General features: G+C 36.0%; 1 protein-coding gene across 4 annotated transcripts in view; it reads left to right on the forward strand.

Moving 5' to 3' along the window:
* The window catches only part of LOC127429056 (dachshund homolog 2-like), a 236359-nt gene that overhangs the window by 178997 nt on the left and 43847 nt on the right, over positions 1-13515 (forward strand). For 2 of the 4 annotated variants that reach the window (XM_051677811.1, XM_051677810.1), the window contains exons 4-7: positions 6728-6880; positions 7980-8152; positions 11225-11360; positions 11669-11743. In XM_051677811.1, the coding sequence (XP_051533771.1) occupies positions 6728-6880; positions 7980-8152; positions 11225-11360; positions 11669-11743 (537 nt within the window). The remainder of the gene's footprint in view (positions 1-6727; positions 6881-7979; positions 8153-11224; positions 11361-11668; positions 11744-13515) is intronic. The other 2 variants (XM_051677813.1, XM_051677812.1) reach the window with 1 other exon arrangement.

Here is a 13515-nt window from a genome sequence, read left to right on the forward strand (position 1 = left end):
GCAAAAATGTTATCAAAGACATTTATACTTTATATAGGTTAAATTTAGTGTTGTGTCTGGACCTTATTGTCACTCTGAGCTTACTGTCTGGGTCACGTTGTGACACAAGTACAAAAACCCCCTCAGTTCTTAAGTGTGTGAGAGTAAGTCATTTACCCCAGCATTTTGTTTGGGGTGGAGTAAACACACACGTACACTTCCTGCTTTTCCACTGACCATAGAGAGGCTTGAAGACGTAAACACACAGTTTCTGTTTACAACGCCACACACAGACAGGGCCGACATCAACACATGTGACCACTCAAACGGGGGCCTGAAGACCCCAAACCCATCACAAGCCCAAACAACAATGCCGAGAAGATGATTCGTGGGCCACAAAAATAATAACCCATCCAAAAAAACATCAGAATATTTGTATATTTCTCTGATCAAAGTGAATGCGCTCTTCTTTTAAATGTTCCAAACCATACTTTGTGCTTAGTAATGCGGTGGGCATTTTAAGACACCACAGTTTTGACCTCAATGCTAATGTGCTCTCCAGTTATATTATTCATATACGCAAACATGTACTGCAGTTCTAAGCAGTGCATGGTGGAACTCTGTGGACGAGGGCAAGCTTAGGTGGCAGATGGCGAGTCTGATAGGCCAAAAACACTCCATTTCAGTAGACTAAAGGAACAGGACACTGACTTTCTTGCTTTCCCTCAAATGTGTAGAAAAGGTTTCCCTTCTGAAATTGGTTATTATTACACCCTATTCTTTGCAAAGGAGGGTCTTCAAGGGTCTCACTGAATTGGGATCACAAATGACAACTTTGAAACTCATTCCAGCAGTCACCTGTAATGTCTTTCTGTTGTAAGTCTTCTTTAAGGCACAAGACAAATGGCATTTATTTTTTGGTTGAAGATTATTTGTTTGTATGCTTGGTTTATACGTTTATTCATTTTAACTATATGTATTTATTTATTTATTTTCTTTCTTTCCTTATTGATTGGATGATTCCACCTTGTTTTTGCCATGAAAATAGCCTTTGCTGAAATGGCATTAAACAATACACTACTGCTTTTACTACAAATGTCATTTAGCTCCATCGGTTCCTCCTGTGGTTTGCATCTGAATCCATTAGACAAGTTAGATAGAAGGGATATCTGGAGTAAAGATATCAATATTTGTATATGGATAATTTGCAAATATTACTTTTTTATTATTATTATTTGAACCAGTCAGAATTGGCCGATTTTGACTTGACTTAATTTTTTTCCAATTCAAATATGATCTTTATTTATTTAATTATGATGCGGACCAATTGGAATTGGTCGATGTTAACTTGTGAGCTTATTTTGCCAATTCAAACATTATTTTTTTTTTTTTTATTTTTTTTGTTATGTGGACCGGTCAGAATTGGCTGATATTGACCTATGAGCTTATTTTTTCCAAATCAAACATTATTATTATTATTATTTGTATTATTATTATGTGGACCGGTCAGAATTGGCCGATATTAACTTGTGAGTTTATTTTTTCTAATTTGAACATTATCTTTTTTTATTTTTTTATTTGTATCTATGGCAGGCTTCAAAAGTACTAAACAGTTATCAATCTGTACAATATAACATTTTGATATCTAATTTCATTTATGTGAAGTATGCAATTTGTGCTGTTTTTTACTTTACAAAGGGTGTATATTTATCAGAACAGAATAAAAACCTGTTTTATCTGTCTTGTTATCAATTATACATCAGATTGATTATCTGCCAGAATACTAATCAGCTATTTGTATTGGTTAACATTTCTATTTAGGTGCATCCATGTTAGATAGAAGTCAATCATTACAGCAAATACAAAAAGCGTATCACTACATGATCAGACCTTATGACCATGTTCATTTTTCCCCCGGGAGGCCTCAGAAGAGCTTCATTAAGAAGTGATACCGTATGTGTCTCACTTTATCACTTATATATTGTATCCTGTTATCCCTGTAATTGAAAGCTTCACTCCACAAACCATAAATAGAGAGTGTGTGATTGAGAGAATGAATCACATACAAGAGTGTTTTCAAGGGGTAAATATTGATGTTGAGGTGTTAATGTTTTTGAGGGATGACACAAACTTGAAATTGACACAAATTAAAAGAGGTGTCATGAAAGCCAAATCACTGGAGGCCGTGTTTTACAGTGATTTTACCATGGTAATGGGTGGTCTTATTCATGATACAATGCAGAGTGCCTAAAATCCCCTTAACCATGGTAAAATCACTGTAATGTCCATACTTGAGTAAGTTTTTGGTTTTATAATGGCTGTAATTGCAGTTTAATCATTTGTATTTACATATTCAATAAATAATTACAATTATTTATAATAATAATAACAATAAACAGTTATAGACCTTTTTCATATTTCCAGGTTTGAAATGCGGATATAAACTTCTATAGATGTGCATGGAAGACCATAGCACATTTTTTTGTTTGCATTCCCAATTGCTCCAACACGAATCGTTTCCATGACTTTCCAAAACAGGAAAAAATTAGAGAGCGTTGGATTATTATAGTCAGAAGAGAGACATATTTGAAAGCCCATCACAGCATTGTTTACTTCTTTTAAATCAATGCCAATGTAAAATAAATAAGGATAGTGATAAAAAAGTACTTTTAATAATTAAAGCATTGAACAGAAACAAAATTGCTAAATTTACCCTGCTGAATTTAGGTGGACATGTATCATCACAGTCTGTGAAAGGGTCTATTCCGCTGCATAATATAGTTCATTATTGTAGATATATAAACGTCACACATTAATATACAATACAGTTGATGTGTAGACACAGGTACAGTAAATTGCTATTTTACAGTGACTTCAAACACAGCTCATCCAATCAGATTTTAAAAGTCAACCTATTTTTTTTTAAAGTTGTGCATCTGATGTTTTAAATTGGGAGAAGTGTTGTATATTGTAGGGGAATAGTGTTTCTATGTATGTGCCCATGCATGCGTATCGTAATTACAGCAGGCTTTATAAAAAGGATGCAGTTAGGCATCTCTGTCAGCATGTGGTTAAGGAGCAATGTAGTGATGGACACATTTGCAAAGCATGACTGACAGCTGGACAGAACAGAGAAACACAGAAGCTCTCCATATCTCTCACTCCCTCTCTCTCTCTCCTGGCTAGCATCACTTTTAGGCTAATTACTTTAGCAGCCAACTCAAGAGGAGTTCTTGGACTGAAACCAAATGGGCCATCAGCACCAGAGCTGTGTATAGTTCAACTCAGCACTCGCTCTAATATACTGCATGCATTCTCACATTCGCACAGACATCCGACTTCCACTGGAGTTATCCTGTCACAGAGGTCAAGCCCATGAGTTATGTGATATGTTATAAAAAAGAGAAATGCCGAATTAGAAGTGTGATTATGTGTTCATCTCTTAGCAACATGACTGTTCTGGAGGCAGTTTGCTGATGGTGTTGAACAGTGTGAGACAAACTTGTGCATACAGGCACATTTAACACCTAGACTTAACCGCAGGACCTCTGAGATCTGCATGTATGTTCAGAAATTAATTACATTAGACAAGAGCAAATATAGGTCAGGTGGAATTTGCAATGCAAACACTTTTGCTCTCTGTTCCTCTGTGTTTATGATTCAAGTGGCTTTATTGGCATGGTAAAAAAATAAAAATAATGCCTTACATTTGCCAAAAGCAGTTAGTGGTATTATATATACATGTATACACATATATATACACAATTAAGGGGCTGTTCGCACCAAATGTGTTTTTGCATCCTTTGTGCTGTTTTTTAATTGTTTTTTTATGGAAACGTGCTACATGGACTATTTGTGATTTTTGTGCTGTGTCCTGCTGTTTTTCAGTGTCTTGCTCAAAAGTGGCAAATATTATTAGATGCCGTGTCAAGACTGCGCTGCGTCTAGCTTTTTTAGTGCAAGAACAGGTTCGGTCTGAACAGCCCCTAATCATAATGTTCATTTATGCACTTGGCAGACACCTTTATTCAAAGCGACTTACAGTGCATCCAAAATATCAATTTTATCAGTACGAAGGGTTTCTGTTGGTCCTTAAAAACTCTAAAAATGTCTTAAATTCAGTTTTCAAAATGTAAGGCCATAAAAGTCTTAAATGGTATAACAAATGTCTTAATTATCATTTAAAGTGGTCTTAAATTTAGGGACAGAAAAACAGAAATCACGATATGGCCAAATGTAATTATTAAACTGCAGAAGGTTGTGATTTAATTAAATGTGCAGTCTGTATGTGCTCCATGCTTCAAAGGGAAGACGTGGCACTGTTGCACATTCTCCAAGCTCTCAGGGAGCTCATGATACTGTGTTTCCAGCGGTTTCAGAGCAGTTAATTACTGCTTGTTTTTGTTTTTGACACTTTATTTTACAGTGTGTCTATAGTAATAATTTGTAGATGATTGTAAGAGTGCATATTTTATTTTCCTTATCTGTTTGTGTGAGCAACTTGGAGTACAGACATTTCAAAATAAGAGTACGAGTGTATTTTCGGCTTGTTTATAGTACTGCGTTATGCACCAAATCTTCATTTCTTTTTTCAAGTTATTATTGGAAATTTGGTTTCTTGTTGCCTCTGTGTCTGTGCCCATCACATTAAAAAAATGCTAAGAAAATCTTTAACACATTTGATATATCAATTTTAAAAACTACCGGTCGATTGATCAGTTATTGCCTTCCAACACATTATTGTATCAGCAAAATTCAATATCAGTCGACCTATAATTCGTATGTGTTGATATTTTGGTACATAAAACAATTTTAATATGATCTGGGATGGACATACCATACTCATTTTATTTGTTAAAGTCTTAGAAAAGGTCTTAAAAAATCGTAATTTTGATTTTAAAATCTGTACAGCATCCTTGGTACCTGTGTTACCGGGGAATTGAACCCATACCCTTGGCGTTGCTAGCATTTAATAATAATAATAATAATAACAATGAATACATACACTTTTAATTTGCCTTGGTATATGTTGTTTGATTATTTTTTTTATTTTTTTCTCAGTAACTCCCCTATTATCGGACACTTTTGGTTGCAAAATAAATCATTAGTGACAAATGCACCTGTGAAATTCAACTTTTAAAAAGGTGTTGTGAGACACCTGCATTCTGTTATATTCGTTGAGCTGTGTCTAGCTTTTTAATGCAAGAATGCATTTGTTCTGAAAGAACCCTAATAATATTTAACATTTAATGCATTTGGCAGATGCTTTCATTCAAAGTGTCTTACGGCACATCCAGTATATTAATTTTATCAATATGCGTGTTCCTGAGGAATCAAACCCATGACCTACTAGTCATGCACTCCTATTTAAGCTATAAGAACACTATTAATAATAATAATAATAATAATAATAATACAAAATAAATAAATAAACAGAAAAATAATAAAAAATAATCAATAAAATGCAAAAATATAATAATAATATGAATAATAAAATAGTCAAAATAAAAATGTTTATTGTTTAACTGTTTATTTGAAAACGTTTTGCTATGATTTAGTATTAGTGGTTTGTTTTTTATTTTGTCTTAGTTACTCCCATATAATCGCACACTTTTCATTGAGCAATAAATCATGGGTGCATCCATGCTGAAACTTGTCAGTATAAATTCCACGACCACATTCCACGTCATATCAGCCAGTGAAACATAAACAGTACATGACTAACTGCACCTTTATGGAACAACTGTACCAGTAGGAATATTTTTTATGAATTTATGAAAATAAATCATAGAATATTGTTCTGTTTACATTACATTTTTCTATCTTGTTTGAGGGATATTCAAACTGATTAAAGTGACATTTATGCATCATTATGCAGGGATGGCTTTCACAATTCATTCTCAAGCAGTTCACATGCTATTATGACTGCATTACATAGGGTGTGTATTGCTTATGGATTGTGTATTGATATCAGATGTCATGGATGCCTGGTCCTTCCCTCATCATTTTATGTTTCATCATCCGCCCCTCTACAATCACTCATCACACACAAACACGTTTGCATGTGCTCCGGTCGGCCTCAGGTGTTTGGGCAAAGCCATTACTTTATCAGGCTGTTTTCTCGCGCTCATTCAAATGGCTCCCTGATGAACGGCGCCCCCGCATTCTACAGAGAGAGATTTTAATTCGCATTATTATTAAAAGAATCACTCACTGCAATCTGTTGCAAAAACACCATCTGCTGGATCACTCGTAGGACCTCCGTTGCTTATTAGGCAGAATTAGACAATGATTTCCTCTCCTCCGCTTTGCGTTCTCTCACTCTGTCTCGCTCTTCTCTCAACTAATTCAACTTAAGTTTTTTTTATGGCGCTTCGCAACAAGCTTTTCTGCTGCATTTCATTCCACTGATTAATTCCCAGGTGTCACCTGCTCTGGGACGAGCACTGAGTGATTGGCAGCGTGGTGAACCCTTTTAAAGGGATAGTTCCAAACCCAAAGATATTGGCCTGAATGACAGCCTTTATGACAGTTTCTATGAACTTCTATGAACTATAAAGTATTGGAGTTCTGAACGTTAGAATATGTCTTCTTAGTACATCAGAGTTTTCAAATGAGCAATGAAAACCCATTTTTCTTATCCATATCTCTAGGGGATTTTGTCAGTATTCTAGGATTTCTGGCTCTATATAGACATCCAGGCTCTCTTCCACTCAATCTGCCCTCTCTATGTCTCTGTTGTCCCCAGGCGGCAGTGAGTCGTCTTGGGATAAAGAGAAACTCCAGTCCCCCCCTTCCTCTGGAGCCCAGCATGGTCTGGTTAATGTCGGCTTCTCCGCTCAGCACGGCCTGTCAGGGTCTCATCTCTCTTCCCTACAGCAGAGTCATCTCCTGGCTAACCGTGAGTCATTCATTAATCACATTCACTCATTCATTTTATAACAAGGTGAATTGATTCTGCGCTGTTTGATTTATCAGCTACAAATGTCATGCTAGCGTTGTATTGTCCCATTCAAGGATTTGTCTGCTCATTTAGACTGTGCTCCAAACCACTGTATGCTTTCTTCAAGCTTATCAAATCATTTTCATGTTATTTATTGTTTGTTTAAAGACCACATGAAATGACATCCACAATGTATTTCATTTCAGTAATCTAACATTTTATTTATTTATTTTAGTGCTGTCAGTCGATTTAAATTTGTAAAAAAATAATTAAAAAAATTCAGTTGTGATTAATCGCATAATTTTTCATAATTATTCGCAATTAATCGCAGATTTTGAAAGTGCAGAAATTTGACTCTACATAAAATTATTTTCCTGTCAAATGCATTTATTTCCTTCTTAGGAAAGAAAACAAAACAAAATGTAACAATATAATGCTTTATTAACCTTTTTCCAAACAAAGCCTTCTACAGTATAAAGATAGAAATGCACTAAAATATCACCAATTCAAGTAACATTAAACACTTCCCAAAGTCTAAGTTGGGTTTGACTTATTAAAATGATAGAACAAACAGATCCCGCCCCCAACTAACACAATTAATTGAGTCAATATTGTTGTGAGGGGCTGGGCGGGCCACTCAAACATACAGATATTTAAACGGATGTATACAATAAAAAATAAATATATATATGAATGGGTTACTTATAGTTGTCTCTGCATATTAAGCTGGGATAGGAGAATGTATTTTAACATAGAAAAAGTTACACACTTCAGCTTTAAATAATACATTTATTTTCTTGTTTTGTTTTTTGCATTACAGTAATAAGAATTTAAAGGAAATGTGCTACACTGTCATCATAATGGTCTAAATGGTCCAGAAAGTAGGCTTCAGTTTCTTTATGCAAAATATAATTTCATTTTTTAATTTTATTTTTATTTTATTTTTTTGGGATTAAAATTATGACCCCTTCTTGACAGTTTTGGTGAGATTCACCCCTTTACTCTCATATAAACAGAGTAATAAAAGTGTCTCTCTTTCTCTGTCTGTCTCTCTCAGGGCTTGACCTGCCATTCATGATGATGCCCCACCCCCTGCTGCCCGTCAGTCTGCCGCCTGCCTCTGTTGCCATGGCGATGAACCAGATGAACCACCTGAACAATATCGCCAACATGGCCGCAGCCGCTCAGATGCACAGCCCCCTGTCCAGAGCAGGCCAGTCTGTCATCAAGGTAACACACACGGTCACAAAGTTTGTCTGGAAAACCTGTGGCTTTAGTGGTAGAAAAGGCACAAACGACATTTTCACTAATTCATTATGGATTTGATTACACTGCACACATATCCAAATAGTTTTTCAAATCTGATCTTTACGACTGACTGTTCATTTTGTAAGTAATTAAATCAAATCAGTTTGTTCAGATGGAGCAGTCAGTATCAGTTGTGTCTACATCAGGTGCAGATGCCAAGAGACTTACTCATACTAAAACTGAAAGTAGCTGTCAGTGTGGAAAGAGAAGACAGTACATTTTAATAGAAACATTAACTAAAGAAAATAAAATAAAAACATTATTGGAAAAACTAAAACTAAACTAAAATATATTTTCATGACTCCAAAACTGACTAAAATAAAAATGACCATAAAATTTGATAATTTTTTGTTTTTAAAAGACAGTATTTAAAGTTGCTGTAAGGGATTGTTTTCATGGAAAGGTATACAAACATTTTTGCTACTCCCTGAAAGTTATTAATGTATATTAATGTACATTAATGTAAATAAATAAGTGTCGTGAGATATCTCTCCAGTCTCTGTGACAGCTCTAGACTCTGTAAACAGCAAACAAATAAGTGTCCATGGGCCGCAGACAATGACGCTTTGTGCCTGTCAGTCATTTTGCACGTTTTTATATTGTTGTAGTTGCAGCAAATTATTGAGGCTTAATGCCATTTTTATGCCATGTTGTTCATAACAGTTGTCAGTTTAGGGCACTATTTTGCTGTTGTTGTTTTTGACAACCGTTTCTGCTCGTGTCGGTGTCAATAAAGCTCATTTGGTATCTTTGGAGTGCGGGGTTTTGGAAAGAGGGGGTGTGGCTAATCTAACAGCTCAGCTTGTCAAACGGCTAAAATTGCTTACAGCACCTTTAATCAAATTTGAAACCTGTACAACCTGCCTTCATTAAACATGACAATGACGTTAGATAGCAGTAACACTAGCCGTCCCTGAGAAATTTAAAGGGATAGTTCACAAAAAAAATGTATATTTTCATCATTTACTCACCCTCCTGTTTTTCCAACCCATATGATTGAATTTGTTCTGTGAAATGCAAAATTAGATGTAAGACTGACAGCCTCAGTCCCCATTTACTTTCATTGTATGGAAAAAAAAGAGCTTCGTCAACATTCTTCAAAATTTCCCCTCATGTTTAATGGAAGAAAGCAAGTCTTGGTGAGTAAAGGATGTCCAAATATTAATTTTTTGTTGAACTTTTACTTTAACAGCATTAAAAATTAAAATGATATCAGTTAACACATTAACTTTGACAGCCCTTAAATACTAAAAACTAAAACTAAGTCAAAATTAAAGGGTTAGTTCACCCAAAAATGAAAATGTTCTTATTTACTCACCCTCATGCCATCCCAGATGTGTATGACTTTCTTCTTTCTGCTGAACTCAAACAAAGATTTTTAGAAGAATATCTCAGCTCTGTTGGTCCATACAATGCAATTGAATGGTGGCTAGAAATTTTAAGGTCCAAAAAGCATATAAAGGCAGCATAAATGTAATCCATAAGACTCCAGTTGTTAAATCCATATCTTCAGAAGTGATATGATAGGTGTGGGTGAAAAACAGATCAATATTTAAGTCCTTTTTCTAAATAAATTCTTCTCCCTGTCCAGTAAGTACCAATGTGGTGATTTGTGAATGACAATGAAGATTTATAGTAAAAAAGGACTTAAATATTGATCTGTTGCTCAATCACATCTATCATATCACTTCTGAAGATATAGATTTAACCACTGGAGTCTTAAACTGGATTACTTTTGTGCTGCCTTTATATGCTTTTTGGACCTTCAAAGTTCTGTCCACCATTCACTTACATTGTATCAATCTACAGAGCTGAGAATTAGTTTTCTGTAAATCTTTGTTTGTGTTTAGCAGGGTGAGTAAATGATAAGTGAATTTTCATGAACTATCCCTTTAAAACGAAAGAAAATCCAACTAAATCGAAAAGACAAATAAAACACTAAATTAAATATTCAAATCTATAACTATGGTGTGAACAAAGCCCTTGACTTTCTTTCATAGGCAAACTAATATACCCTTAGATCTGTCATGTAGACAGTATCAGAGTCAGCTCATTTCGAACATGCACATTCTCTTGGATTGCTGTCTTGCTCCACCGACACGTTAGGCACAAGTCATGCCTCGCTCTAGGAGACTTTTAACACCTGGGAGAGAGAGCTGTATACCACAAGCATCTTCATGTCTACAAGAGAGAGTTTGATTTGAAATACTCAGAGGAGAAATAACAGAATAAATGTTGTGTGTTGGGTCTGTGCGGAGCATGTATTAGGGAATATTAGATGCACAGTTTAAAGACAAACACTATCTGTTATCGTTTTCCATGTTCCCCCTGAGAAGAGAGTGTGTGAAGCTCAGTCAATTTACTGTATGAGGAGGACACTTGTGCATTTCTATGAGATGCAGAAATAGCCCAGGGCGTACACTACTCACAGACGCACATTTGCTTAGCTGTCTAAATGGGGACTTGCCATAGACATCTATTGTTTTATATAAAGATAACTATAATTACTGTAGACTAAGCCCGACCCACACCTTAAAAGAAAGCTTTTGACATTTTTAGGGAGAAAAAAAGAACTTATGAATAGTTATTTCCAAATGAGGACATCTTTGACTGTCCCCAAAAGGGAATTTTGTGCCCAAACTAAGATGAGTACACACACACTTTTACACAGCTATTCTCTGTCACACACATAGACATACACAGACTCTAAATACCATTTCAAAAGCAATGCAAGTTTCTGTACTAAAACAAAAACCTACATGTTAATATTTTTATGATGTGAAAAATGGGAAAATGGTTATTGTAAAACATTACCAAAAAAAACTCATGATGGCATCAGAAAAGATAACAATTGTAGAACTTTTGGAACTGTTAAAATCACTGCGTAAACAGAATATGTGAGCAGAATGTGTGTAGTGTGTGTGTGTGTGTGTGTGTGTGTGTGTGTGTGTGTGTGTGTGTGTGTGTGTGTGTGTGTGTGTGTGTGTGTGTCAGGAATGTGTGCAGGACAGTCCGTCTCCTGCTCCGTCTCTGGAGGATGCCCCTCGCCCCGGATCACAGCCCTCCACTCATCCCAGCAGTAGTGTGTCCAGCTCCCCGAACCCACACACACAGAGTCCTGAACGCCTGGGTCAGTATAAACATTCACACACAGACCTTAGAAACTATATTATCAAGGACCTCTCGCAGACACAATGGTTTGGTACAGAGGTAATTATGTGTTTTGGTATTTCTTATTGAAATGGTTTTGCATTAAAAATTCTATCTATTATTCGTAAAATACGATCTACTATCGTATTTTCTTTTTCGCAAATGTTCACAAACTGTAATCTGCATTGGTGCGACAGCACCTGCCACATGAATTTTTTTTTTTACACAAACATATATCAGTCTACATACACTTTTTTTCATGGATGCACTCTCATTAAATTTATGCAGTTTTAAACCCGACCGATGGAGAACTTCCAGAACGAGACACTGGCATCAACATGAAGAAAATCCTTAAAGAGAAAGGTTTGTGTGTCTTTGAATGTTTTCCACTCACTGCATCACATTTAAACAGCGTGTTACATCATATTGTAATGTATCGCAAGCCCTTTCGACATTTAAGCATGTGCAGGAAATGAATTATAGATACCTACAATTACATTTTCCTTAGTAAAAATGCTAACTCTTGAGATTAGCAATGAATTTTGTACTAGTAAAAATTCACATTTTTAAATTAATAATTAAAGTTGCTCTAATTTAGGACTTGCACTAGATATATCTCTGGGTATAAATAAGATGGCTCCATAAAACTGCTTTTGTTTTGTTTCCAATCATGAAACTGTGAGTAAAATTTTGTGCTGATACAACAAAGCAATCAAAAGTTATAGCATTACAAAAATAATTTATCCTAGTGTGTAAAAAAGTATCCAAGTGTCCAAAAGCCTCTCCAAACAAATAAAACATAATAATTGTACATAAGAACTAATTACACATGCAAACACAATGACTAAAGGTTTGCATAGCATGCAGACATGATTTTACTAATGAGATTTCATAGAAGGAGTCCCATTTGACTCAGTGAGTCTGCATCGAGTCTGTGTCATGTACTTGGTGCCATCTCCTGGTGGCCATGTATAAGAGTCACCAATCACATGTCTCTCTGCCCAAGTATGGATGATTTTTGCACCGAGCTGAACCAAATCCATTTGATTTATCATTCCATGATACTGCATCATTTCCAATGATGTCATCTGACCAAGGAAAGCTAACGGGTTTTCAGCCAGATTGCAAGATGCCAGATAGCAAGATGCTGTGTGCACATTGTGTTTCGTGTCAATTATCTAATGATCTATGCATTCGATAAACTTGTATGTGGGCTCGTTTAAAAGATAATCACCTCCTCTAAGTAATGGTATTTGATATTGTATGTTCTGCTTATTTTTTTGTGAAGTTATAGGCAAAAACGCTGCATATAAGCAACACCTGTTCACAAGAAACACAAATGTCACGATACTTACTATATTTTTGTCTGTGAGTAAAACAAATAGGCTGGTTGTATTCTACTCTTTGAATGCTTTTCAACGACATATGACACGTTGCTGTTTAATCAGTTTGATGTTTTTACTGATTAAAATAATATAAGGAATGCAAAATGTTTCATAAATTATCAAAACGGAACACTTATGATTTGTCCGCGAATTTCAAAGCACTTGTTCAGTTTTTGTCATAATGCCTACATGCATTGTAAAGTACAGTGCATCGCAGCTTGCTGCGTATGGGGCTGCGTAGCCGCAGACCGATCAGAGTGCCCATGCTGACCCCTGTCCACTGTCAAAGGTGCCTACAATGGGCATGGGAGCATCAGAGCTGGACCATGGAGCAATGGAAGAATGTGGTGGAAGAAAGCAGGCCAGTGGAAGCAGTGTGATGCTCTGGGCAATGTTCTGCTGGGAAACCTTGGGTCCTGGCATTCATGTGGATGTTACTTTGACACGTACCACCTACCTATAGATTGTTGCAGACCATGTACACCCCTTCATGGCAATGGTATTGCCTGATGGCAGTGACCTCTTTCAGCAGGATAATGCACCCTGCCACACTGCAAAAATTGGTCAGGAATGGTTGGAGGAACATGACAAAGAGTTCAAGGTGTTGACCTGGCCTCCAAATTCCCCAGATCTCAATCCGATTGAGCATCTATGGGATGTGCTGGACCAACAATTCTGATCCATGGAGGCCCCAACTTGCAACTTACAGGAATTGAAGGATCTGCTGCTAATGCCAGATACCACAAGACA

Source organism: Myxocyprinus asiaticus, chromosome 38, assembly GCF_019703515.2.
Source record: "Myxocyprinus asiaticus isolate MX2 ecotype Aquarium Trade chromosome 38, UBuf_Myxa_2, whole genome shotgun sequence".
Taxonomy (NCBI): Eukaryota; Metazoa; Chordata; class Actinopteri; order Cypriniformes; family Catostomidae; genus Myxocyprinus; species Myxocyprinus asiaticus.